At 59.7% G+C, this 27,886-nt stretch overlaps 1 protein-coding gene across 2 annotated transcripts; it reads left to right on the forward strand.

The window, feature by feature from the left end:
- On the forward strand, nt 1-27,886 carry ACAN (aggrecan; the record flags this gene model as incomplete). 2 transcript variants are annotated; one of them, XM_084253057.1, is made up of 18 exons in its annotated part: nt 1-70; nt 1,840-2,223; nt 3,028-3,202; nt 3,317-3,444; nt 4,443-4,736; nt 5,187-5,585; nt 7,044-7,218; nt 7,653-7,780; nt 8,580-8,873; nt 10,454-10,672; nt 11,270-15,145; nt 15,911-16,045; nt 22,615-22,728; nt 25,403-25,561; nt 25,862-25,944; nt 26,726-26,870; nt 27,298-27,480; nt 27,810-27,886. In XM_084253057.1, 18 exons carry the CDS (start codon nt 1-3, stop codon nt 27,884-27,886), a joined length of 7,038 nt encoding a protein of 2,345 aa, XP_084109183.1. The 2 variants fall into 2 exon arrangements, with proteins under 2 accessions (XP_084109183.1, XP_084109184.1); XM_084253058.1 differs by lacking the exon at nt 15,911-16,045.

A 27,886-nucleotide genomic window follows, 5' to 3' on the forward strand; every position in this document is an offset into this window, starting at 1 on the left:
ATGACCACTTTACTCCTGGTGTTGGTGACTCTGAGGGCCGTCGCTGCTGCTGTCTCAGTAGATGTTTCAGGTGAGGACTTGCCGCGTGTCCCCACTCGTGGGCGCTGAGTAGGGGGTTTGTACCGGGTCCCGAACTTGGTGCTGCTGCTCCAAGGGTGGGGGACCCCTGCGTGTCTTTTGCTGGCTCTGCCCCCCTCCTGTTGACGGCAGCAGCGCCCTGGTGGGAAAGGGCTGTGCCGTGGACACACGCATCCACCTGGGGGCCCTCCTGGCGGCGCCCCTAGGATGAACCTCGGTGGAGGAGAGCTCCCAGCGGGCGCCCGCCTGCCGCAGGTCTCACCTAGAACCGCCGCACGCTGAGCTCGGGGTTGGGGAACAGCAAAGGTCTTCCAGAGGGGTGCAAGGGTCCCCCCTGGAATGCCAAGCGAAAATCCCCAGAACAATCGTAAGACGCCCCAACAAATCAGACAGCCCTTGCCTTTTGGGGAGCTCCCAGCCTGGTCTCCTGCGTGTGGCAGACGCTGGGTCAAGGTCTGACCATTGAGCCCTGGACCAAATGAACAAACCCCACAGACCCCTAATGGGCAGAGGAGCCCTTGCACTGGGCCTCATGATTGAGAAGCCCCCCAGAAATCCTCTGAAGCTTGAAGAGCCAGTGTGCCTCTCATCTAAGCCCCCACCCCTTTAGACCGTACTCTAATACCCAGGATTTCCTGCCTTCCCTAGCCAAGTGAGTCCCAGCTCCTTCCAGTGGTCTTCTGGGTCTGGTCTTGTGCGGGGATCGCACCCAGATCCAAGGGACAAGTTAAAGGGTGACCGTTATGGGCGGTGGACAGCTGAGGTGGGAAAAGCAGGGGCCCTGGTTCCCGGCCCCCACCTGGTCCCCACATCCCAATGCAAAATGCTAAGAAATTCAAAAATTCAATATTTACATCTGGCTTTTCGTTCTGAAAGGTAGTGTTGTCAAGTGGGAAGAGATAAGAGATTTCATTTCACAATCTGTTGGTTTGATTTATAACTTCAAAATATTCACACGTGGGGTGCATGGGCTTCCGCAGGAACCCTTTGCCCAGCGCCCGCACATCGCCCATCCCCGCCTCTCACCAGGCCACTCGCCCCACTGGAAGGTGCTGTTTTTCCCAAAAGTCATTTCTTCCTTTTCCAGGAAGATCTTTTGCTTCTAACAGGATTTAATAAACAGGCTGGGTCTTCCACCCAGATGCCATGATTTTAGGGGCGTCCAATCTATCCCACCCCCACCCCCCCGACTAACCCTTTGCAGACAAATATCTGAGCACTGGGGCTTCTCCTCCAGGATCCCCAATTCCCAGACACAGAAGGGAGCGGTTTGGGGTGCAGCCTGCTGTTGACCTCCTCAATGGGCACATCTTTGAAGTCTTGTATCTGAGCTTTCCAAGTTGTGTGGATGTTTTTTCTTCTCCATCATGGTTTTCTCTCACCCACAAATCACTGTTCCCAAACTCTTGTCAAACTCCCCCTCTAGGAAGATGGTCCTGGTTACTCTATGTCCCACGTACCCCAGTTTGAGCAGTCATTTGGCTGCTGCAGTTTCTCTGCCCCTCCCTGGCAGCCACTTCTGGCTCCACAGTTTGTGTCTGGAGGTGGAGAGACCAGGGGTTCTTGGGGAACACTGCTCTGGAAAGGGATTTGCAAGGCTACCTGGGAGTGCCCTACGGTACAGAGCACCCCCTGGGGACTCAAGCACACACACTGGATGCGGGTCTCTCGGAAACCGCGTTTCCATTTCTAGAGGGGCAGATGGGCTGGGGTCCTCCCTCGGCCCTGACACTCTGCCCCCGACCCGCCTTGCCCCCACAGACCCTGAGAACTCGCTGAGCGTGAGCATACCGGAGCCATCCCCGCTGCGGGTCCTGCTAGGGAGCTCCCTCACCATCCCCTGCTACTTCATCGACCCCATGCACCCCGTGACCACCGCCCCCAACACCGCCCCCCTGTCCCCGAGAATCAAGTGGAGCCGCATCTCCCAGGACCAGGAGCTGGTGCTGCTGGTGGCCACGGAGGGGGAGGTGCGGGTGCACAGCGCCTACCAGGACAAGGCCTCGCTGCTCAACTACCCGGCCATCCCCAGCGACGCCACCCTGGAGCTCCAGAACGTGCGCTCCAACGACTCGGGCGTCTACCGCTGCGAGGTGGTGCACGGCGTGGAGGACAGCCAGGCCACGCTGGAGGTCATGGTGAAAGGTGAGGCCTCCCCTGCGCGCCCTGCAGAAAGAACCGGAAGGGCACCCTCGCCCAGGCAGCCTGCGGTCTGCTCTTCGTCAAGTGCCTTTTCATTTGGTGCCGCCTCTGTAACACGGAGCTGCTGATGCCATACCCCGCGGGCCGGCCACTCGTCAGGGGGCCTCAGAGCAGGCCTGCAGCATGGGGTGCCCGGTGGTCGCCCCACTTTATAGACAAGCAGCAGAAGGGAGATGGTGTGCCCGGAGTTCCCCAGCTGTGAGCCACAGCCTTGCCCTAACTCTTCATCCCGGGGTCTCTTCCCTCCCTACCTCCACCCCTTCGTTCCAGAAGCCAAAGGAAGCGATGATGACCCCTGTCCCCTTTCTCCCCATGGCCTGGGGACAAGGCGGGGTCCTCGGTGGGTTTCAGGACTTTGGCAGCGGGCAGCACTGGAGTTTTCCCAGTAGGAGGCTCCGTCCAAGACAGGCCCCTCCTGGGTGTGCCTTAAATGGTGCGCCCCCAAAAGGATGCTTGGGATTATAAGGACCTCCTCCCCTAAAGAAAATTGGAGGTCTGGAGTGACAAGGGGGCAGCTTTTAGCTCAATCCAAAGATCTCGCCTGCTCAGAATGAACCTGGCTGTTCCGAGCGGACGCGTTGAGGGGCCCTGAGCTTCCCACGCGGGCGTTCCGGCAGAGGCAGATGGCCGACCCGTGCGGGGAGGGGGCCCAGCCGAGGTCCCGGCCCGTGTCTCCGGGGTCCCTCGGACAGGGCGAGGTGTGGGGGCTGGAGCCAGGCGTGCTGACCGTGCCCGCGTGTCTTGCAGGCGTCGTGTTCCATTACAGAGCCATCTCCACGCGCTACACCCTGGACTTCGACCGCGCGCAGCGGGCCTGCCTGCAGAACAGCGCCGTCATCGCCTCGCCCGAGCAGCTGCAGGCCGCCTACGAGGACGGCTTCCACCAGTGCGACGCGGGCTGGCTGGCGGACCAGACGGTCAGGTGAGGCCTCCGGGCTTCCGGCAGGAAGACAATGGCCCAGGCGGTTGAGTCTTTTCTCGCGGGCGAGGGCCCTCTGTGGCCGGAGTGTCACACTCCCCTCTGGGCCCCTGGCAGGTACCCCATCCACACGCCGAGGGAAGGCTGCTATGGGGACAAGGACGAGTTTCCAGGTGTGAGGACCTATGGCGTCCGAGACACCAATGAGACATACGACGTGTACTGCTTCGTGGAGGAGATGGAGGGTGAGCCGCCCTCCCCACCCACCCTTCCTGGCCCTTCACCCCAGGCCCTTGGGCCCCACGGGCTGCCTCTGGGGCAGGAGCAATCCAGGACACCACTCGCGGCCCCCCTTGGACTACACTCAGCAGGGATCGAGAGGGAAGGAGTGGGTGTGGGAAGGGACCTTGGTCTGGCCCCCTCTGTCCACTCTGGAGAGGATCTCGGTGGTCCAGGTGCTGTCAGCTGTCACCACCGGGCTCAGGGGTGCTTGTCACGTGTCCTGCCAGCCAGGCCGCCCCCAGTGCTGTCACCCAGCCCAGCCTGTCACCCCCACTGAGGACACCCCTCCCTGTCTCCCAGCACCCTGCGGGCCATTCCCTGGGGCTTGGGGAGGACACTGGGTCCTTCTTCCTGTTATGGGGACTCTTGGGGTCACGGTCAGAGCTGCTCCTGTTGCCCAGTGGGCAGATGTCACCCCTTCTCCATCTGCACCATTCACCCCTTTTGCCTTTCCAGGCTCTGGACCCCACTCCCCACGGGGTTGTTTCTCCCAGGGCCGGGCAGGAGGGCAGTGGTGCTGACTCGTCCTGAGCCCAGGAGACAGCCCAAGCCCGCGCACGCCTTGCCTCACCCCCAGCCCGTCGATTAAGTAACAAGTCTGTGTGCCCTGTTTTGGCCAAGCAGAGACTCACTTTGGGAACCACTGCTCTGAAGGGTCAGCGTCCGATGAGCATTTGAATTTTTGGAAGGATTCGTCTTGAGCGGCGGCTTGCCTGGGCGCCCGAGCGCGGGAGGTCCCGGGTGAGCCGCGGGACAGGGCAGGAGCAGGAGCTCGCGGCCTCCCGTTTGCTCTGCCCTGACCCCGCTTCCTCGCCATGCGAGCTGCTTCTCTTGGCCCCTGCTCTGGGACACCAGCACAGCCCACAGCGGTGGAGGCAGGGCCGAGCTCAGACACAGGGCCAGGCCTCTCCAGGGATGCTGGGCAGGGGCGGAGGGGCCTCACCAAGCATGTCCTCCGCAGGTGAGGTCTTCTATGCCACATCCCCGGAGAAATTCACCTTCCAGGAGGCAGCCAATGAGTGCCGGCGGCTGGGCGCCCGGCTGGCCACCACGGGCCAGCTCTACCTGGCCTGGCAGGCCGGCATGGACATGTGCAGCGCGGGCTGGCTGGCCGACCGCAGCGTGCGCTACCCCATCTCCAAGGCCCGGCCCAACTGCGGGGGCAACCTCCTGGGCGTGAGGACGGTCTACCTGCATGCCAACCAGACGGGCTACCCGGACCCCTCCTCCCGCTACGACGCCATCTGTTACACAGGTGGGGCCCGAAGGGGGTCACGGCACGAAATGGCCCAGAGCCAAAGGTCTTGGGAAGGGGGTATGCTTGCCCCTCCAAGAGGCCACTGGCTGCCTGAACCTCTTAGCACCCCACCCCATTTTCCCGGGTGCTAACAAGAGCTCAAGTTTCTGGAGGCTTCAGCAGACCCAGCCTGTCTCACCAGCCTTGATCAGGCGGGGGTCCAAGTGTAAAGTCAGGTGTGTCTCCTGGAGTTTGAATCAGGCTCTGTACCCCTAGGGTGCAGTGGGGGAAGGTCGAGGCCCCCAGCCTCACTGGGGCGTCTCTCCATCTAACGGACAGATGCGGGTCCTGCCTGAGATACCAGGGCCTTGCCAGGTGCCAGGCTCACAGCTGCGCCCCCCCGTCCCCCACCAGGGGGAGTCCAGGCCCGGCAGACCCCCTAAGGCACGTCTCTGTCCTCCACCCTAGGTGAAGACTTTGTTGACATCCCAGAAAACTTCTTCGGGCTTGGAGGGGAAGAGGACATCACCATCCAAACAGTGACCTGGCCCGACCTGGAGCTGCCCCTGCCCGGGAACACCACCGAGGGGGAGGCCCGAGGCAACGTGATCCTGACGGTGAAGCCCATCTTCGAGGTCCCCCCCACTGTCCTGGGGCCCGAGGAGCCCTTCACCTTCATTCCCGACCTGTGGGCCACGACCTTCCCCGAGGCTGAGAACGAGACCGGGGTGGACAGCAGGCCCTGGGACTTCTCTGAGGAGCCCACGCCCCACCCTGCCACTGCCTTCACCAGCGAGGACTTGGTGGTGCAGGTGACCGCAGCCCCGGGGGCAGCCGAGGTCCCTGGGCAGCCACCACTGCCAGGGGGTAAGTATCGCCCTCCAGGGACCGCACTGGCAGGGGGGACCAGGTGTGTTTCAGGTAAGGGTGCTGCTGGGTGCAAGTGAAGGGGGTGTAGGACTGGGCCTCTTCTGCCCCAGGGGCTGGCCTCACCCCAGCAGGCTCCTACACAGAATGAGCCTCTCGAGAACTGCTGTCCGGTGTCTGGGCCTCTCACAGCGCTGGTCTGCCAGGTCGGGTCGGCAAACTACGAGGGCCCAAACCAGCTCAAACCTGTTTTTATTCAGCCTGTGAACTGAGAGTGGTTTTCATTTTCCAAACAGTTGGTAGAGAAAGTCAGGAGAAAATTATTTCATGGCATACAATATGTGAAAGGCAGCTTCGATGGCCACAGATCAGGTGTGACAGGCAGTCGCTGTGTTGGGATGGTGGCTTCTGTGGACACGAGTGTAGACCTGAGTGGCTGTCACAAGCCACAGCCCAAGGTCACATGTCCCCTCCAGCCCTTCCATTCCATTCTGGAATGATGATGCTTCCAGTGCTTCATAAATGTCTGGAGGAACGGGGAGCCCAGCTGCTCCCTGAATCAAATCCCCAAATAGGAACAGAATTCAGGGCCTCCGTGAGGGCCAGGAGGGCAGATGGGCATGGCTGTCCACTGTTGCGCCTATAGTGCCGCAAAGTGGATTCAGCCTAAATCGCCCAGATGAGTGTCGTGTAAGGGAGGAGGAATCTTGGGGGTGTTCTGGGGTCATGCCTGTGAGGGCTGGAGGCCCCAGATAGGCTCAGCACTGGAGTGAGCCCTCTGGCCACCATGGGGGAGGGTCCAGTGGTCAGAGGAGCATCCAACACAGGACAGGACATGAAGCATGAGACAGACTCACACTGGGGACTCACAGCTGGCCAGGGAAATGTCAGAGAGGGCAGTGCCCAGCCAAATGCGGCAGGTGGATGGCATGGGGGAGGGACGCTGGACCCAGGTCTCTTCACGGTATGGGTCCAGCTGCTTGGGAATCTGGCAAACGTCATACATCCATCCCCAGATGTGCTCAGTGCCCCCCACACAACCCTGCAGCCACCTCCAGGGGTCCGCTCCTGGGTCAGGGGGATGCAAAACCAAGGGGTGTTTCTTCCCTTTCCTTTCTGTATTTCCTAGATGCTTTGTAATGAGCATTTACCCTTTTTATAGTAAGAGAAAGGGCATTTGTTTTAAAGTGTAAGGGGGCGGACAAGTTCCAGCCAGGAGAGTTGGAGGGCAGATGAGTCCCAGAGGCTCTCAGGAATGTGGGATTCAGGGGAGCAGTTTGAACAAGCAGAGGGAGACAACTTGCTGGAAATAGGCTCAGAAGGAGGAAGAGGGGGGAGAAGAGGAGGCCGTCTTCAAGGGGCCAGAGCTCCCTCCTTCCCCATGAGGCCTTAAGAGCCAGGCCCCCATGCGGTGTCCCTGAGCGTGCTGTGCCTTCTCTCTTCGCCTCCCTAACCCAGGGGTTGTGTTCCACTACCGCCCGGGATCCACCCGCTACTCGCTGACCTTCGAGGAGGCCCAGCAGGCCTGCCTGCGCACGGGGGCACGCATGGCCTCGCCCGAGCAGCTGCAGGCCGCCTACGAGGCCGGCTATGAGCAGTGTGACGCCGGCTGGCTGCAGGACCAGACCGTCAGGTGAGGGGCTTGGTGTGGAGAGGCGTGGGGAGCAATGCCTGTCCCAGTAATTCACTAGTGAGTCCCTGCCTGCTCCTCCATCCCTCCCCAGAAGGGGGCCTATTCTGAGCGGGTGCAAAGGACCCCTGGTGGCATTAGTCCTCGGTCATCTCCCCCAAGATACAGGAGGAAGCCCCTCCTCAACCCTTCTGCCCTTCCAGCTTGCCTGAGTGCCTTTCCATGCAGCGGGCTCTATTCGGAAGCCAGGAACCCCGCAGCCACCCCCATCATCTGCCGGTCTCTGCATGAAGGGGTCCTTCCTGTTTTGAACCCCCTCAGACCACCAAAGTCCTGCCCTGCCCAAGCCCCTGAATGTACTCCCAGCCCACCCACCCCCCGGGGTTCTGCACCCCCAGAAGGTTCTCATCCACCCCTCCTGCCTGCTCCCTTTGCAGATACCCCATTGTGAGCCCACGGACCCCATGTGTGGGTGACAAGGACAGCAGCCCTGGGGTCAGGACCTACGGCGTGCGTCCACCATCAGAAACCTATGACGTCTACTGCTACGTGGACAAGCTGGAGGGTACAGGCTCTCACGTGCCGGCAGGGCTCAGGGGAGGCAAAGAGCGGGGATCTCTACCCACTCCCACCCCACAGGGAGGAGCCAGCATAAGAAAGGCACCCAGCCCCTCTCGGCAGAGTCCTCTCTGCCTCCTGGACCCCCAGCGCTGCAGGGACCCTGGGGTTCCTTTAAAAAGCAGTGAGCTCATGTACTCAGTATAGCTGTAATTTGCACCCTCTGTCTGGTGGCGAGTCTGGACCCCGCGCAGAGTCAGATGCCAGAGTCCTCCCAATTGCTGGACGGAGCGGCGCCCAAGCCTCCTGACCACGGGCCTGGTTCTATTTCATTTCAATTAAAGTCACCAAGTTACTATCCACTGGTTCCAGGGTTGGGAATGCTGGTCAGACGATCTCAGCACTGCCCTCGCTGTGTGAGCCCAGAGCAACTTATTTGGCCTTGCTGGGCCTCAGTTTCCTCCTCTGCAAATGGAGCTGGTTCATGTTCCTATTATAGATGTTTTGGGTAGGAAATTGCATGTCTGAAAGCACCTGGTACAAGTAGGTGTTCAATCAATGTGCACTTCATTCCCCCAAATCACACAGTTCCCCAGTGCATTTCTGGGACCCACCCCCTCACCAGAGGCTGTTGGCCCCACCCCGTGGGCTACAGGGAGTGGGAGGCTGCAGCGCTGCCAGAAAAGTGCTGTGGTGTCAGGGAGCGCTGGGGGCTGGGGGTGCCTGTTGGCGGAGAGAGGCTGGGTGAGCAGAGGCTGCTCTGGCTGTGGGCATGAAGGGTCACCTGCCACCTGCTCTTCCCCCAGGGGAGGTGTTTTTCGCCACTCGCCCGGAGCAGTTCACCTTCCAAGAAGCACTGGAGTTCTGTGAGTCCCACAATGCCACGCTGGCCTCCACCGGCCAGCTCTACGCCGCCTGGAGCCTCGGCCTGGACAAGTGCTATGCTGGCTGGCTGGCGGACGGCACTGTCCGCTATCCCATCGTCACCCCGAGGCCCGCCTGTGGCGGGGACAAGCCGGGCGTAAGAACCATCTACCTCTACCCCAACCAGACAGGCCTCCCGGACCCTCTGTCCCGCCACCACGCCTTCTGCTTCCGAGGTATGTGCCCCCACCCCTCTCCAGCCCCCTTCTGCCTGAGGGAAGGGGCAACTCCTCTGGGCTCATCCCTCCTGTCCCCCTCCAATGTCCCCATCCATCAGGGCAAGAGGGAAAACATCTGTCCCTCTGGGGCAGCTCTTGAGCTTGACCTTGAAGCTTTGACCTCAAGGCAAATACATCCTTCTAAAGTTCCCCAGAGGCAAGTGGAAAAGAGTAAGAACTTTGGCTCTAAAATCAGGCAGAACTGAATTTGAGTTATGTGGTGTAGTAGCTGTGTGACCCTGGGCAAGTGATTTAACCTCTCTGTTCTCGGCTACTATGACGTACTGATACACTGTAATAGTCCCTACTTCAGAGGGCAGGTTAACTTAGATAACACTTAGCATAATGTCTGGGACATGGTAAATGATTGATGAGTTAGTTTTATTCTAGATAAATAACACACACTTATACATACTGTCTTAAGATGTATGTCCTTGTCAAACTCCCACTATTGAATATTTGGGGGATGAATTTAGAGTATTCCATTATTCTTCATGAAGCACCAGCAATTCGCATTTTTAATTGATTGAGGACGCCTGCAGCCATCACTACCCACCTGGAGCTTGAGTGTGACCTTGTCAAGGCCCAGCAGGCGTGGCTAGGGTGTTGCTGGGCTCTGATTGGACAGTTCTCACAGGGGCTCGGTTCTGTGCACTCTGTCGGGACCATGGGTTATAGTGACGACGTGTGCTGTATTTCACGGGCTAGATATCAACACTGAGTGCCTTTGTAATTTCCTGTGTATCTGTCATTTCAAAATAAAGCTACAAAAGCCCTGAGCCTCCAGGCTAGCAGGGTCACCTTTTAAAGGCCAATTCAAAGAAAATTCCACTGGCTCCAAGGCCAGTCCCCAAGGACAATTAGGCTCCTGCCCCAAACTCGGCCTCCCAGATGCGAGCAGAGAGCAGACACCAAACCAGTTACCTCCCAGGACTCCCAGCCCCTGCACCCCCAGCCCCTCCACCCCAGGTGAACTCAGTCTCGTCTCTGTATAATGGGAGAAGCTGGGCTTCCTCCCCCTTCCCCATTTTGCTGGTTCCCCTAAACTGGAAGGGTTACCCCACTCAATGAAGCCTGCCTTCGCCCCTCCCATGCGGGCGGCCTCCTGGATGCGCCATTTTCATCCCCAGGAAAGGCCGCAGCGCAAGCTGAGGGCATGTGCCTGGAGCTCAACACTGAATCAAAGACTAGGCCGCTACTGATAAGCCACTGTCCTGTGCCCCCATCTGCAAATGAGATAGAAACAGCCTGTCTCAGGCGGCTTTTGAGAGACAAAGTGGTTTTCTGCGCATATGCCTTTACACAGAGCCTGGCCAGGCCGGTGGAGCCTGAGGTGGCAATGCCAGCCCTAACGTGCATGAGCGGCCAGTGCCGCTGGGGCTGTCCAGCTAGCGGGAATGACCAGTGAACAGGCCAAGAGCCACCCCCATGGGTATGGGGGCGGAGGGTGGCCTGGCAGCCCCTTGTCTCCCTCAGGAAGGGCCAGCCGTTGTGGGCCAGTTGGAAGGAGACACCCTCACCCTCCCGTGTCCCCTCAGCTGTCTCCAGGCTGCCTTCTCCAGGAGAAGAGGAGGGTGGCATCCCCACACTGCCCCCCGACATGGAGGACCGGATTGTCAGCCAAGTGGCACCAGGTGTGGCTGTGCTCCCCTCGGAGGAGGAGATGACAACAGTACCCCTAGACTTCTCCACTGAGCCAGAAAACCAGACGGAGTGGGGGCCAGCCTACACCCCAGCGGGCACATCACCACTGCCAGGTTGGTGTCGGTGGGCTCTGGGGCGGCCCCGGAACACCCCACCTCCCCCGGGTTCGCCCCAGGGCACAGTCCCTGCGAGGTAGTTTTTAAATTCCAAGGGAAGCAAGGAGGAAGGAAATAATGGGGTCACGCTTATCTAGAGGGAGGAGGTTCGCTCCTCCTCTGTCTTCCAAACCCTCTGCCCAGGGCTCTCGGAACTGAGAGCTGGTGGGCTGACTGACAGTGCCGCCTTCCTGATCCTGACCGGCTGCCAGACACAGGCGTGGCTGAGCCCCTGCCGAGTTCCTGTTAGTGCCACGGGGGCTGGGATTCGCTTTCCTATGGCGTCCCAGCTGATGCGGCTGTGAGGCCCCTGAGTCTCCCAAAGCACAGCCTGAGGGTAGTGGGAGTGTCCGGTCCTCCCTCCCTGCCTGCCCACCCCCCTCCTTGCCTTCCCTCCCCAGAGCATGAGGTGCCACTAGACAATGTCTGGATCCGTTTCTGCTTTGAGAGAAACGTGCTCCTGTGCCAGGCACGGAGTTCAGCTCACCCATGTGAACTTGAGATGGGGCCGAGCTTCTAAATCCACACCCTGCCTGTCTCCCCCTTTTCCTCCAGGAATCCCTCCCACGTGGCCTCCCCAGAGCACAGAGGAAAGCACAGAAGGACCTTCTGCAACGGAATTGCCCTTGACCTCGGAAGAGCCCACCCCGTCTGAGCAGCCGTCCATACATTTGCCCCTGGTGCCCAGTGGGACTGAGCTGCTAGGATCTGGGGAGCCCTCTGGGGTGCCCGAAGTCAGCGGTGACCTGGAAGCCAGTGGAGAAGCCTCGGGACACCTGGACTCTAGCGGGCAGGCCTCAGGGGTGAGTGGGAGTGGACTGCCCTCCGAGGACCTTGACGCCAGCGGTGTCACCTCTGCCGTGGGCTCAGGCCTGCCTCTGGGAAGTGAACTGGCCTCAGGGGATGGAGACAGAATTAAGTGGTCCAATACTTCCGTTGTCGGCATACTGCCCTCTGGAGGCAAGGGCCTAGAAGGTTCTGCTTCTGGAGTAGGAGACCTCAGTGGACTTCCTACTGGAGAAGGCCCAGAAACCTCTGCTTCTGGAGTAGGGGACCTCGGTGGACTTCCTTCTGGAGAAGGTCCAGAAATCTCGGCTTCTGGAGTAGGGGACCTCGGTGGACTTCCTACTGGAGAAGGCCCGGAAACCTCTGCTTCTGGAGTAGGGGACCTCGGTGGACTTCCTTCTGGAGAAGGTCCGGAAACCTCGGCTTCTGGAGTAGGGGACCTCGGTGGACTTCCTACTGGAGAAGGCCCGGAAACCTCTGCTTCTGGAGTAGGGGACCTCGGTGGACTTCCTTCTGGAGAAGGTCCAGAAATCTCAGCTTCTGGAGTAGGGGACCTCAGTGGACTTCCTACTGGAGAAGGCCCGGAAACCTCTGCTTCTGGAGTAGGGGACCTCAGTGGACTTCCTTCTGGAGAAGGTCCGGAAACCTCGGCTTCTGGAGTAGGGGACCTCGGTGGACATCCTTCTGGAGAAGGTCCGGAAACCTCTGCTTCTGGAGTAGGGGACCTCGATGGACTTCCTTCTGGAGAAGGTCCGGAAACCTCTGCTTCTGGAGTAGGGGACCTCAGTGGGCTTCCTTCTGGAAGAGAGGGTATAGACACCTCTGCCTCTGGGGTAGGAGACCTCAGTGGACTTTTCTCTGGAGGAGAGGGTGATCTAGACACCTCTGTTTCTGGAGTAGGAGATGACCTCGGTGGATTGCCTTCTGGAGGAGAAGGTCATTTGGAGACCTCTGCTTCTGGAGTAGGGGGTGACATCAGTGGACTTCCTTCTGGAGGAGACAGTCACTTAGAGACTTCTGCTTCTGGAGTAGAAGACCTTGGTGAGGTTCCTTCTGGAGGAGAAGATCTAGAGATCTCTGTTTCTGGCATAGGGGATGACCTCAGTGGACTTCCTTCTGAAGGAGAAAGTCACTTAGAGACTTCTGCTTCTGGAGTAGAAGACCTCAGTGGGGTTCCTTTTGGAGGAGAAGGTCATCTAGGCACCTCTGCTTCTGGAGTAGGGGAAGAGTTTAGTGGACTTCCTTCTGGAGAAGGTCATTTAGATATCTCTGCTTCTGGAGTAGAGGACCTCCATGGAATTCCTTCTGGAGAAGATGGTCTGGAAACCTCTGCTTCTGGAACAGGAGACCTCAGTGTGCTTCCTTCTGGAGAAGGCCCAGAAGCCTCTGCCTCTGGAAGAGAGGACCTCAGTGGACTTCCTTCTGGAGAAGGTCCAGAAACCTCTGTCTCTGGAATAGGGGACTTCAGTGGTCTTCCTTCTGGAAGGGAGGGGCTAGAGATCTCTGCTTCTGGAGCTGAGGACCTGAGTGGGGTGCCTTCTGAAGAAGACCTGGTTGAGTCTGGTTCTGGAGACTTGGATATTGGCAGCCTGCCTTCTGGAACTCTAGGAAGTGGGCAAACTCCAGAAGCAAGTGGCCTTCCCTCTGGCTTTAGTGGTGAGTATTCTGGAGTGGACCTTGGGAGTGGACCATCCTCTGGCCTGCCTGACTTTAGCGAACTGTCATCGGGGTTCCCCACAGTTTCCCTCGTGGATACCACCTTGGTGGAAGTTGTGACAACCACCACTGCTGAGGAGCTGGAAGGGAGAGGAACTATTGGCATTAGCGGCACTGGAGAACTATCTGGGCTGCCCTTCAGTGAACTGGACATTAGCGGGGCACCCAGTGGACTCCCTTCAGGAGATGAACTCAGTGGCCAGCCATCTGGGTCCCCTGACATCAGCGGGGAAACATCTGGACTCTTTGGTGTCACTGGACAGCCATCCGGATTTCTTGACATCAGTGGGGGAACATCTGGGCTTTCTGAGGTCAGTGGGCAGCCATCAGGGTTTTCTGGGGAAACATCTGGAGTGACTGAACATAGTGGATTGTCCTCTGGACAGCCGGATGTCAGTGGAGAAGCTTCTGGAGTTCTTTATGGCAGCAGCCAACCATTTGGCATAACCGACCTGAGTGGAGAAATATCCGGGGTCCCTGATCTCAGTGGGCAGCCATCAGGGTTGCCAGGGCTCAGTGAGACAACCTCTGGGCCCCCTGACCTGGTTTCCAGCATCACGAGTGGCAGTGGTGAGTCTTCGGGCATTACCTTCGTGGACATGCATTTGGTGGAAGTGACCCCAACGCCACTGAAAGAAGAAGAAGGCTTAGGATCTGTGGACCTCAGCGGCCTCCCTTCCGGGGAGACAGAGCTCTCAGGCACATCTGGGCTGGTGGATGTCAGTGGACAATCTTCTGGAGCAGTCGACTCCAGTGGGTTTACATCCCAGCTTCTAGAATCCAGCGGCCGACCAAGTGGAGTAGCTGAGATCAGTGGAGACTCCTCAGGAGCTGAGATGGGGAGCACCATGCCCTCAGGAGCCTACGATGGCAGTGGACTTCTATCAGGTTCCCCCACCATTTCTTTTGAGGACAGAACTTTGGTGAAATCTATAACCCAGGCTCCGACAGCCCAAGAGGCAGGAGAAGGGTCTTCAGGTGTTTGGGAACTCAGTGGTGCCCCTTCTGGAATGCCAGATGTGTCTGGAGACCACTCGGGATCTCTGGACCTCGGTGGATTGCAGTCCGGGCTGGCAGTGCCCAGTGGAGAACCATCTGGTGCTCCATTTTTCAGCGGGGACGTTTCTGGCACCGTCGACGTAAGTGGGGACTCATCTATACACACGAGCACCAGCGGGGAGACCTCATGGCTTCCAGAAGTTACTCTAATCACGTCTGAGTTTGTGGAAGGTGTTACTGAACCCACTGTTTCGCAGGAACTTGGCCAAAGACCACCTGTGACACACATACCCCGGCTCTTTGAGTTCAGCGGCGAAGCCTCTGCCTCTGGCGACCTTAGTAGCGCCACCCCAGGGTTTCCTGGTTCTGGGGTCGAAGCCTCACCAGCCCCAGAACCCAGTGGCGAGACTTCTGCCTATCCTGAAGGTGAGGTGGGTGCATCTGCTGCCCCTGAGGCCAGCGGGGCAGCTTCCGGGCCCCCTGACCTGCCCGAAAGCACCCCCTTCCATGAAGCTGACTTGGAGGGAGCCTCAGGCCTGGGACTGGGCAGCAGCCCCTCGGCCTTTCAGGAAGGCCCTGGGGAGGGCTCGGCCATCCCGGAAGTGAGCGGAAAGCCCATGGTCACCGATGACGGGAGCGCAGAGGCGTCGGGCTGGCCTTTGACCACACCGGTGGCTTCTGGAGACAGGACTGAACTCAGTGGAGACCCATCCGGTCACCCCTCGGGGCTAGATGTCGTCATTGGCACCAGCGTCCCAGAGTCCGAGTGGACCCAGCGGACCCAGCAGCCTGCAGAGGCGCTTCTAGAAATCAAGTCCTCAAGTCCCTTGCACTCAGGAGACGAGACCCAGACAGCAGCCACAGCCATCTCCCCGACAGATGCTTCCATCCCGACTTCCCCCGGAGGGACAGACGAGTTGGAGGCCACAGGTATTGTCGGGTTTCTTCTTGCTTCCTTTCAGCGTGTTTGGGCCGTCTGGGCTGTGTTCAGACTGCACGGGTGTAGATTCCAGGCTCCAAGCACGGCTCTGCCACAGAGAAGCTGTGCAGCCTCAGGCAAGTTTCTTAACCTCTCTGAGACACGTCTCCAAAAGGGGACTAGACCCGGGGAAGAGAGAGCAGGCATAAAGCACTCACCGTCATGCTTGCAAAGAGTGCATCAGGGTCGGTGACTGTCAGTCACTCTGGCGAGTCACATCACAGGAACTGGGGTGACTGGCGCAAGGACAGAGGGCCACTAGAGAGGCTGCAAATTCTGCTCCTGCCCTACCTCCCCCCGCCCCCCGCCCCAGAGAGTGAGTGTGAGAGAATGAATCCACCAATATTTACCTTGTGCTGGGTTAAAACTGGTCCATTTGAGGGACTACTTTGTGGCATTTGGACTGTGTCCTGGTGTGAGATGCTGTGTCCCCCCCCCCCCCGCCCCCTCTGGACTCCAGTGCGCTGTGCTCTGCAGTGACTGGCTGGCCACACCGGGCCCCAGGGCTTGGGGCGTCCCTTGGCTTTCTGCTTTGGGATTCCTTGTACCTGTGTGTGTGGAGAGACCTTCTCCCGTCAGAGGCACCCCCAGAGGCTAGGGCCCGCTGCCCAGGACAGACAGAGCCCCAGTAATGCAGACCCACAGCCGGTCTGGGGCTCAGTTCCCGCGCCTGACCTGCGGTCCTAGCCTCGCTGTCCCCGAGAGCCTCGCTCTAGCGCTCAAGCTCGCGCCGGGGTGCAGCCCCGCCAGGCCCTGTGCTGATGAGCCCTGTGGCGCCGGGACCTGCCAGGAGACGGGGGCACATCGTATGCCTGTGCCCCCCGGCCACACTGGCGAGCACTGTGACATGGGTAAGACCCTCATTGGCTGTGCGGGTGCGGGCAGGGAGGGGGCTGCAGAAGGGGCTTCAGGGGGAGGAGGCATCAGGGCACCCCAAGACCCAGGCTTCTCGATCTGGGAAGGAGGTAGAGGGGGGAGAAGCCACAGGATGGACGTGGACCATCTTTCTGTAGTGTCTATTCTATGTGGCATCTGGGAGGAAAAGGTCAAGCAATTAAACCATTTTTTTTGTCCAGCCGTGATGGTTACATGAGTAGGATGCAAAATCTCTGTTGAAGGTAAAACTTGAGGCTTCAGAGAAATGCTGGTCTGGAGGTGGCTGCCTCGTGGACTGGTCAGGCCTGTGGCCCCAGGAAGGGCAACCCCCCAGAAACACCCTTCTGCCCCCTCCGTGTTTGGGTCTGGACAGGGTCTGGGGGCCCTTCCCACCCTGAAGGAAATGACACAGACAGCGCCACACCCTGTCTGCAAGCCAACTGTGGCCTGAGCACCCTGCCCCAGCACCTGCCCCCCGAGGGCCACTGCCTCAGCTACGGGTGAAGCAGAGGGCAGGGTGGTGAGAAACCTGGGGTGGGGGACAGGCCCCCAAAACAAGATAGCTAGGAGCCACTTGTTCCCAAACATATCTGCGTGCATCCTTCTGACATCGCTCCCCAGAGGGGAGAGATGTCGGGTAACCCCAAGCCCAGGTTCCAGAGTCACCCTCTCCAGTCCCCATGCTTACCCATACTCTGCCAGGCCCCAGGCCTGGGGCCCTTCAGGAAAGGCCTCTCTTGCTGAAAGGAGCAATGACTCTTGGGGAAAATACCACGTCCAGGCGCGCTGCACCAGCAGCTGTCTTCAGGGCCTCTGTGCCCTGCCCAGAGGAGGGTGCTGAGTTTATATATATCAATATATATGCACATTAACACCCCTGCTATGTTACATGCTCATATAGTATACACACGCTGTATGCTGGTACTGACACGTAAATATGTATGTGTATATAAATCCTCTTTATCTCCACTGGGCCGTTCTTTGCCATTGTGTGGGGCCTAGACCTGAGAACACGGGACACCCCCTGGCCAGAGAGGGAGGGCCCCCCTAAGAAGGTCCCGGCCTCACTGCTGAGGGGGCAGTACCTATGCTGGACTGCAGGCACCGTATCTACACCGACTGGGCACTGCCTCAGTCCCTGGAGAGCCTGGCCCTGGAGAAAACTTGGGGAGCCCCTGTGTCAGCTTTGCAACCAGCAGGGGCTCAGGGTCCTCCCAGAGCACAGGTGCAGCTCTGTCTGTCAGGGGAGAAACGCTCTGGTTGACCCCTCAGGGTCTCAGGCGCCCGCCCCAATAAACTTCGTGCAGGCCTTGGACACGGACCTCAGCCCAGCTCCATCTGGGCCAGCGAGACAGACTCTGAGCCCACTAGGGTTCCGGAACCCGCCCCCACTCTCCGCATCTCTGACTCCGTCCATCTTAGCAGCCCCTCCCCGAGTTGGTACTGGAAGCCGGAACGTGGCCTGACTCACTCTGGGCAGCTCTGGCAGTGGACATGGGGGACAGTGGACGTAAGGAATCTGCTGTAATCTCAAACTCTATGTCTGCTGCGGGCACTGATGCCACCTTTTCTCCCCAGGCAGCTCTCTGAACAGCTTGGAAACAAGTTCCATTTGAAACCAGAGCAGAAAAGGCTAATTCTCCTAACTCCACTGAGTGAGTCTAATCAAGAGCTGGGCCTTGACTCACTTGTTTAACCCCCTTAGCAAAATAAGAAACTGCCAGGGGATCATAATGCCAGTTTCTGATGGCAGAGCCAGATCTTGACTTTGGGGAGGCAGAGCCCCCCAGGGAGGGCTGAGAATCAGACACACACACACCTGGTAAAAGGGGTGGTGATGCTCGGCCTTAAAAAGCCTGGTGTCGGGTCCCCCGGCCCCCTGCACCCAGATTCTGGTTGAACCGGCCCTGTGACCTTTGTGCTGGGGTGTTAAAAACTCCCCGGCAAGTCCAATGTGCAGTCAGAGTGGCAACAGCTATGGGCAGGCTTGAGCTCATGGGTGGACAGTCCGGCCAGATTGGTTCCCCCACCCCTAACTCCACCAGTTAGGAAAGCTTTATCAGCTCTAAAGAGTGGGTGGCAAGGGTCAGCTATAAAACCTGGGTTCTTGTTGCCTGTGACTGTACCCCCGGGGTCTCAAGCCTTCCTGTTCAATTTAGCTCAGGATTCGGTGCTTCCAAGGACCTCAGTGAGTGTCCAGTTTCCACAGGTACCTCACTTGCTCTCCAGCCATGAGCCAAGGGTTGTTCACCGGCCCTCCCCATCAGCGCCCTCCACGCGGCAGAATGCAGCGTTATTTATTCCCACGCAAATCCCAACACTCCGCGGAACCACCCGCCCGGGAGGCAAGGTGGGGATGTCTGGTCCTAAAAGTAAACACTAGGCAGTTGCTGTCATTCCGTTTAGTTGGCATCCTATAAATAAACAATCACAGAGCTGCCTCAACTTAGCAGATGATCTCTGCATAAGCATCGTAAATGGAAAATATCATGAGCTGAGAAGTCAAAATGCTGTTCGCACAGTCCCGCACCCACCAAAGGTCACAGCTCAGCCTCGCGCTTGGGTCTGCTCAGAACACACGCCCTCCACTCAGGCACTCCTGCCAACACGGGTCTGCTTATAAAGAGTTGCCGTCTCAGGCCCAGAGGGGAGTAGTGGAGACGTGATGGCCTCTGTGAAAGCTGCCGCAGGCAGCAGCCAAAGGTGGTGGCTGTTTGTCCTGGGGACCCCGGGCTTGCTCTCACTGCACAGCATCCCGCAAGAGTGACCCGGGAAAATGCCAGAATCCCAAGGACAGTTCCCACTGCGTGCATGGAACTGCTGCACCCCCGTAAAATGGAAGAATCACAATTTAAACCGTCATAAGTAGGAGAGTCTGTATTAATTGATTAGCAATAATTATTATAAATTTTTACTTTTGACATCAAAATCACATCTTTTCAAGAATACTCAGATTCTTTCAAATGAAAGACAAGACTCTCCTGTTAGGATCTCCTTTAAAAGCAGCAATACCTCCTCACCTCCTCCTCCATCACCCGGATGTCCTGTGGGAGTTAATTGCGGACTCTGGGGTTCAAGCTGGCACTTTAGAATCTCCTGGGGCATTTTCAAAAGTGCCCTGCCTAGGGGCCCGCCTGAGATATTCTGATTCCGTTGATCTGGAGGGGGACTCTGGTGCTGGGTGTTGTTTTTATTTAATCTTTAAATTTAGGAAGAAAAAATTTAACTACGGCCGTGATTCTAATGTACAGCCAAGGCTGAGAAATTCGTTCTAATCAGATGTCACCGCTGGTTTTCCTGCGGGCCATGGGCATGTGGGTTAAAGGGCCTGAGCTTAAACCTCACCAGTCTCTTCCGCTTCTGCCACTGTCCACTTCAGAGACTGCGGCTCTGATCATATACTGTCTCTCCCCACAGAGGGGAGCACTTTGAATTTCAGTGAAACCTTATCGCTGGCAGAAAAAAAAATGTCTTTGAAGCAAGGGAAAATACAGGGTTACAAGTGGAAACACAAGTGCCACCTTCTTGACTTGACTTAGCCAAAAAGTCCGTGGGCAGATGTGAATAGACAACCAAGCGTATTTAAGAAGTAGGATGTTGGAGCAGCCTTCCAACCTTCAAAAATATACAAGCTTGGAGAGTATAATGATAGCGTACTTTGAACTGGGGTGATGTTTACTTTATTTTTTTAAAGATTTATTTGTTTATTTATTTATACAAGCACTGGGTACAGTTAGGAGTGTGGGAGGGTGAGAGAATTCACCAGAGCCAGAGCTGGGGGCAGAGCAGGCAGACTGACGAAGCACACTGCTGAGGGGAGCAGCGGGCATGGCAGGAGAGGTCTGCGTGCCATGCGGGACCCTCCTCCGGTGGCCGGGGAGCAGCCGGGATCGAACTGGCACAGCAGAGGCTGAGGGCAGCTTCGCAACCCAGAGCTCAACCGCTGCGCCACTGGGGAGGCCCGGGTGATGTTTACTTTAAAAGCAAATTGCCGCTGGTGAATGTGTCCGTGCAGTCCCCGTTCCTTGTAGCACAGCAGAAGCCAGCGTGTTTGCTCAGGTCTGTCCAGACACCCACGGAGTGGAGGAATCATCTCTGCTTCTTGAGGGGATTTCCCCTCTTCATGTCTCAGGGAGTCATATGCCGCAGCACTGCATACAGCTGCACAGGCTGCGCTCTGAACAATTTGAGCATGCCTGTCCATCCCGGTGGCCACCCCTTTAATCGGGTACCACTTGAGTAACAGCACCTGCTGTCACTCTCCCTCTGGCCTTTCTAGGCGTCAGATATACTCACGCTGGCATAGAAGCCCGGGGCCCGGCACACACAGCACAGGACCTGTTCAGGTGGCGGCCTCAGGTTCCTTATCCAAGTGTCTGCCCAGCCTGCCTTGACTGGGGCCAGGGCCGCCACCAGCAAGGGCCGTCACCTCGCTGCTCCCCCACACTGCACAGCGCCAGAGCTGCCGGGAGGATAACCTGTGTGAGCGACGAGGGCAGCACACGGGTCTCGGGAGATGCTGCTCCCTCTCAGCCCAAAGCCCTTCCATCCTCCACCTGCTGTCACCTTCTCCGGGGTCCCCCTCTGTGCTCAGAGCCCACCCAAACCCACTTGTGGTTCCAGAAGCCAAGCAAGGTCCTCGTGGGCCTTCCCAGTGGAGGTGGACAAGGCAGGGCCAGAGCGGCCCACCTTGGGGGGCTCTAAACACCCCGCCCCAGCTGCTCGGCCCCCTTCCCACCGCTGAAGGGGAGGCAGCCCACGGCTCACAGGTCTTCGGGGTCGTGGCCTTCCCTTTCTCCCTCTGTGAGTCCAGGGCCCTGCCAAAAATAAGACAGCTCCATGCCCAGGAAGTGGCTCTTGCACGTCCGCCCCTGCGGCCTGCTCAGCCCTTAGCCTGAGCCAAACAGAAGGAAAACAACGCCAGCCTCGGGCCCCGGGCAGCCTCGCGGCGATGGCTGGTGTTCCCTGTCTGCTGGGACTCCTGGCAGCCACTGGCCAGCCTCCCCGGGACTGCCAGGGCCCAGGGCTGGGCTGGCGCTCCTCCCACAGGCCCCTGCTCTGCCCAACTGCTTTAGCACCTACGTTTGCTTAATACCCCCGGCTCAGGGCTGTCCGGCTCCCGCAGTGACACTAACGGACGAAGAGAACTCTAGCTCCCGAGCAGGAGAGCCGCCCCAGCTTCCGCCTGGCCCATGGCCTGACCTATTGCTGCTACTGCTGCTGCTGGGAATCCAAGTGCATGCAGGGATCGCAGCCAGTCCTCCATGCATTCTGGGTTTGCTTGGAGCAGTTCCAGACTTGGAACTGTGGGTTTCTAGTTCACGGTGCACACTCCCTGGGATGAAAGTTAAGAACTTCGTGGGAAGAGAGAGATGCCTGAGAAACGGAGGCTCCAGGCCGCCCATTGCAGGAAGCCCTGGAAGGCGCCTGCTGTGTGTCTACGGAAAGGCCCAGAGAAGGGGCTTTGCCTGCATAGGGTTGGTGTTAAGGTCTAGTCTGCTCCCTCGAGAAGCAAGAACTAAGTCCTGGAACAAACGTAGGCTGCTCGTGTGAGGCCACGCACGCTCACAGTGGGTCCTGGATTTGGCGTGAACGCCCCACAGTCACCAAGGCCCAGCATCTCCGGCTCACGCAGCAGGAGCGCCAGGAGCCAGCAGACGCGCTCGCTCGCTGGAAGGGGCCTCCCACCCACGGACGCACCATGAAAGAGATTCAGAGATTCAGCTCCGACCCCCATGATGGATGAAAGTTTGAGGCTTAAACTAACAACTTGCCAATTCAAGTCTCACAGAGACGTTTCATCAGAAAGAACCGCTTGGAGGAAGAGGAAGAGCAGCCCAGGAAGAACAGGCTGGTGGGGACCGGCCTGAAGCCCAGCGCTGTGTCGGGGTGCCTCGCCAGCTTGCCATCCCCTCAGAAGGATGAGGCGTCCTGGAAGTTATGACCCCTGGACACAGGCACGTTCTAGAGTCTGAGGCTGGAAAGAGATCACCCGGAGGAGCGTGGGGCTGGGCCGCTGTCCATCGGAGAGAAAGTGCTCTGATGTCTTCGTTATCGAAGACAAAGGCGTGTCTGCAATCCAAGAAAGCGGTGAGCCCCTGGGGCTGCCACTGCCTCGTGTCCCAGACTCTGCAGACCGTGCCCAGCGTGTTGGCCTGGTATGTACGCCCGCGCCCTCCACGGAAAGCAAGGGCTCTAACCACGCTTCCCACACTGGACTCATGCCAAGTTCAGAGCCAGATCAGACCCCACTGTTTCTCGAGACATTTGGGAGAGAAGGCAGCGGAGGAGCCCTCGCCCTCACAGCCGCTGCAGACTTGCCGCTTGCCGCAGGAAGCCCCCTCCGCTCCCCACGCCAGTCCGGAATCACGCACATGCAAGAAAACCCGGTTGCCCCTTTGGCTCAGCACGCCAAGGCGGCGGCAGCAGCAGCAGCAGCAACAGATCTTAGGAAGCCCAGCCACCCTCCCGGGCTCTGGAGAGCAGGGGCCGGCCCAGCGCAGCGCCCGGCGGCATCCTAATGGTGGCCCTTGGTTTCTTGCAGACATTGATGAGTGCCTCCCAAGCCCTTGTCTGAATGGAGCCACCTGCGTGGATGCCATCGACTCTTTCACATGCTTATGCCTTCCCAGCTACCGAGGGGACCTGTGTGAGATCGGTACGGCCGTCTCGGCTTCAGCTAATGTCACTAACCGCTGCACCCCTCTTCCTCCCTCACCTCTCCTCTAACCACTGGCTCTCGGCCCTCGCTGGGGCTCCCCAGGTCACCCGGACACCACGGCAGGGATCACCACTGAGATGTCCATCCCACTCGCCCATCCTCCTCTTGCTGTTCCCCTGGAAAACCTGCCTCTGGGGGACCGGCTGACCCGACCTCGGGAAAGACGTGCAGACCCAGTCACCTACCCTCTGGAAGGTGGGGTTCTGGGGAGTCTGTAAAGCACTAACCTCCAGGGCTCTGGCGGCCCCATCAAGGTGGTACTTGGATCAGACTGAGGACAGAGCTGCCTCCCTGCATTTGTCTTTCGCGAAGGAGCAGTGGGTGGGGGTCCCGGTTCTTGCTCGGGCTGACTGCCATAGAGCTTCCCCCCAAGGCTGTGGCTCGTGTGCCCTCTGCGTGGCCCCGGTGTGGGCCCTCCAGCGAGAGTTCCGACTTGCCTGCCTGCGAGCCCCGCTGCCAGCATGCTCCGGCGGTGCATGAGCCGGCCCCACTGCATGTCACCTTCTTGACACCATGCTCTCCCCCACGGCTGCCCGCCAGGCCACATCTGTGGTGCTTCCTTCCTTCTGCCCTCTCGTTGAAGGTGGAGGTGTGGCGGGGTGCATGGTGCCGCCTCCCGCTGGGCCAGGAAACTCCTCTCCTGGCCCCGCCAGCCCTCTGCTGCTGCTCCTGGACCCAGCCCTGCCCCTGGTGCGCGTGCCAGGGTCACCCCAGCACCAGAATGGCCTCCTAGACTCCCTCTGCCCCCATGCCGAGAGCCCTCCCGCTCACAGGGGGAGGCCAGGATTGGGGCCACGTGCATCACTGCAGAGCTGGGGCAAGCAGGGCTCAAAACCATCTTCAGTGAGCTCAGGTTGGACACTCCACAAACTTCCAGAAAGCATCTGCAGCCCCTGGGAAGTCTCTCTTTGGTCCTTAGCAGCGTGGGGTGGGAGTTTGGAGCTGCATGTTCCGTGGGGGGCTGTTCAGGCTGCAGGCGGGTAGAGGGATGGAAGAAAAGGCCTGGACCCTCTCCTCCCGTACAGCTCCCTACCCTCACGTCTGCCCCAAGATCCCAAGAAGTGGGTGCGTGGGGTTGGGGCTGCGGTGGGAGGAAAACTACAAGGATTTCATCCCCAGGGTGCTGACATTCTTGCCACTTGGGAAGCAGGACCCAGCTGTCCACACAGACGGCAGCTCAGCCCTGGTGCCGCTCAGGCGGGGCAGGGCCCTCGTGGGTCTCTGATGGAGCAAAAGGGGGGACCATGTTGCAGGGCAGGGTCCTGGGCCTGGGCACCCACTCAACAGGGCCGCCTGTCTTCTCCAACCCTGAGCCCCACCCCCCACGATGCCTCATGCCTGGGCTGTGGCCCTGCTTTTCTTCCAGTCTCCCAGAATCTGCCACTGTTCCCCAGAGCTGCCATCCTGCATGGCCTGGCCCCTGCCCAGCCCAGCTCCAGCCACGGGCCAGCCCTAGGATGTGCGCTCTGGCCGCCTCACGGGCTGGCAGCCACAGAGGCCCCCCCACCCCCACCCCGCCCAGGTCTTAGTCTCAGCCCTGGGGAAGAAGGCACTGGCGGCATCAGTGCACCTCCCCCTGCTGCCCCTCTTCCCTCCCAGGCTGCTGGCCTCCGACTCTGCTCCCCCAAGCGTCTCTTCTCCAGCCCTAAGCTTTGGCCCCTCAGGGCCGGGCCTTCCTTCTCGGACAATGGGTGGCACCGGGCCTTGGAGAGGCCACCCTGCGGCCTGAGGGCTCTTGGCCTGTGTCTAAGTTGGAGGCCCAAGAGGCTTGGCCTGGGAGACCCCGGGGGAGGAGGGAAGAGAGGGCCCTGACACCCCTCTCACTGCTGGGCTGGCAGATGCTAGTGGCTGTCTCTGAGGGGGAGCCCTGAACGTAACCCTGCCCCCAGCGTGAAGATTCCACCGGGCCCGCTCAGGGGCGCCTCTGAGTGCGTCAGTGGGGCCCATGGAGACTCTCCACGCCCTCCCCACGTCTGTCCCCATTTGTGGCTCCAAAGCTCCACGCGCCCCTCTCCAGAACGGAGACCCACTCCCCAGTGTGGGCTTGTGAGGAGAGTTGTCCCTTCCCCCACTCATCTGCCACTAGGAAGAAAGGAAAAAGCCGGAGCCTCAGGTTGGCCTGTGGCTGCCCTGCCCTCCTGGGACTGCGGACTCGAAGCTTCACACCTTTCAGACTCATCTGCCCCACCCAAGGGTGCCCCACCCAAGGGTGCGGCTCATGCCCCAGCACTGCCTGTTGTCTGCTGCTCTCACACCTCCCCTAGAGCCCCTCGAGCCCCCGAAGCACATTTTGCCTTAAACCTCAGAACCTCCCCCTTCCCACCTCTTTCTGCCTGGCCTCCCATCTCAGCCTGTCCCCACCCCAGCAGGCGTCAACAGGCAAAAGCTTCGGGGCGAGAGCAGGGAAACCAAGGGGCAGTAGCATTGCCTGGGGGTGGAGATGCACCCTAAGGCTCCGGTGGCCAGGCCAGGCCCAACTTGAGCCTCTCCCCTTCTTGGGGGGCACAAGATTGAAGGTGGGGTGAAGGCAGGAACGGTGCCATCAGACAGGCGGCAGCCGCCATCCCCCGGTGACCCAGGCCCCTCTTCAAGCTCCTGACCTGTATTGCAGACCAGGAGCTGTGTGAGGAGGGCTGGACCAAGTTCCAAGGCCACTGCTACCGCCACTTCCCCGACCGCGAGACCTGGGTGGACGCCGAGAGCCGGTGTCGCGAGCAGCAGTCCCACCTGAGCAGCATCGTCACCCCGGAGGAGCAGGAGTTCGTCAACAGTGAGTTCAGGGGTCCTGGGGGCGGAGAGGAGGGCGGCGTCCCTGAGGATGAAGGGGCTCACTTGCAAGGCCCGAGCTCCCCGAGGGCAGGACCCAGGTCTTGGGACAAGGCCTCTGGCTGCGCCCAGGACAGCTCACTGCCTGTGACCCTGTGGCTGTCACCCGCCCAGCGTGCCTTGACAGAGTGCACGCCGGGCCCAGGCACCGGCTCCTAAGGGCCCACCTGCCTCCTCACAAGCTCAAGGTCCGCGCACACCCTTGGGGTGCCCGGCACTTGACCAACACCAATCCTCTCTCCAGACAACGCCCAGGACTACCAGTGGATAGGCCTGAACGACAGGACCATCGAAGGGGACTTCCGCTGGTCTGATGGACACTCCCTGGTGCGTTCCCCTGGGCACCAGGAGGGCGGGGTGCAGAGGAGGGCATGGAGCCCTGGGAGATGCGCTCACAGCCAGAGCAGGCAGGGGTGGGCTGGCATCTGAGAGAGGGGACGTGTCTCTGTGTCTCTGGCTCTGGAGACCATAGTGGGAGGGGGAGGGGGTGTTGAGCGAGAAGCAGGAAGGAAAGAGGGGGTGAGGCAGGCAATGGACAAATGAAGGCAAACTACAGGAGGAGCCTCGGAAGCTTAAAGGGGCTCCTTGCCCCAGAGGGCTTGAGTCTACTCAGGAGAGAGACAGACAGACAGCAACTCGGGTGACAAGTGACTGATCCTCGCGGTAAATGCTGCAGGCCAGCGAGACCTGAGGGTCTCGGGAAAGGCCCTGAAAGAGGGTGATAAGGGTTGTCGGGGAGGGGCAGAGTTATCGCAGAGGGAAGTGGGCTCTGTCCTGAGCAAAGCTGCGGGCGTAGCCTGGGCGCGGTGGCCTGGCCCGCAGGTGCCCCAGCCAGGCAACCTGTGTGGGCCCTGCTGTCCCAGCAGGAAGACGGGGCATCAGCTCATTCATGGGCCCTGTGACTCCTTGGGGCTCTCGGCCCTGAGATCTCCCACATGTGGGCGGTATGACCAGTTAGTGGAGGGTCCGTGGATCCCACAGCGCCAGGGTCCACCCGACCAGGCTCCCTGCAGCCTTTGTGGCACTGCCAGGAGAAGGGAGACCTGAGGGGCTTGGTGGAGAAGAGCAGGGGTCGGCTCTCCTCATTCTCCCCCACTCCCACCTGCAGCAATTTGAGAACTGGCGCCCCAACCAGCCCGACAACTTCTTCGCCACGGGCGAGGACTGCGTGGTGATGATCTGGCACGAGAAGGGCGAGTGGAATGATGTCCCCTGCAACTACCACCTGCCCTTCACCTGCAAAAAGGGCACAGGTGAGCCTCGCCTGGGAGAGGCCAGTAGGTGGCGTCAGAACTGTAGGCTGCCAGCGAGGCCCTTCTGGCGCCAGACAAGCAGGTTGAAGCTGCCCGGGGCGGGGGAGGCTCTCCGGTGCCAGCACCCCAGGGCGATGGTCAGGGCAAGCCCATTTCTAGGGACAGGGAGAGGGAGAAAGGCACGGGCCGGGGGCCAGCCCTCCCGCTCCACTGACACTGGCACAGGGCCTCACTGCCAGCGGTGCCAGGGCGGGAGCCGTTCTCCCTGGAGTTCCGACTGGGCATCCAGCCCAGAGTTCCCTTTCGCATGGTGCCTGGGGCTCTGGGTTGTCACATCTCCACCAGGGTGGCCACACCCTCTCATCGCTGGTCCTGGTCATCCCAGAGGCCCCACGAGAGCCCTCACTGATGAGTATTTGCCCCCCAGTGGCCTGCGGAGAGCCCCCCACGGTGGAGCACGCCAGGACCTTTGGGCAGAAAAAGGACCGGTACGAGATCAACTCCCTGGTGCGGTACCAGTGCCACGAGGGCTTCGTCCAGCGCCATGTGCCCACCATCCGGTGCCAGCCCAGTGGGCAGTGGGAGCAGCCTCGGGTCACCTGCACAGACCGTGAGTGAGCACCCCGCTCCCCCTCCCTCGGCTCTGGGTTCCATTCTGCCAACCCATCCTGCTCCCCACAGCGGTGACTGGCCCCCTCCCCGGGAGCCTGAGGGCCGCCTCCTGCCGGTCCTCGGGGCGGTGAGGCCAGGGACCAGCTCCCTCACAGGTCCCTGCCCCTGCCCCTGCCCCTTTGACCAAAGAAAAACCCTGGAAGCACTCAAGCCTCAGGCTGCCCCACAAGCCCGAGGTATCTGCAGGGGGCCCCGGGGTGGGGGCAGGCTTGCCCAGCCCTGTCTCCTTCCTGAGGGTCACCGGGATCATCCCACCCCTTTTCTCAGCCGCCACCTACAAGCGGCGACCACAGAAGCGGAGCTCCCGGCCCCCGCGGCAGAGCTGGCCCGGCACGGCCCACTGA

This window comes from Talpa europaea, assembly GCF_964194135.1.
Source record: "Talpa europaea genome assembly, chromosome: 14".
Lineage (NCBI taxonomy): Eukaryota > Metazoa > Chordata > Mammalia > Eulipotyphla > Talpidae > Talpa > Talpa europaea.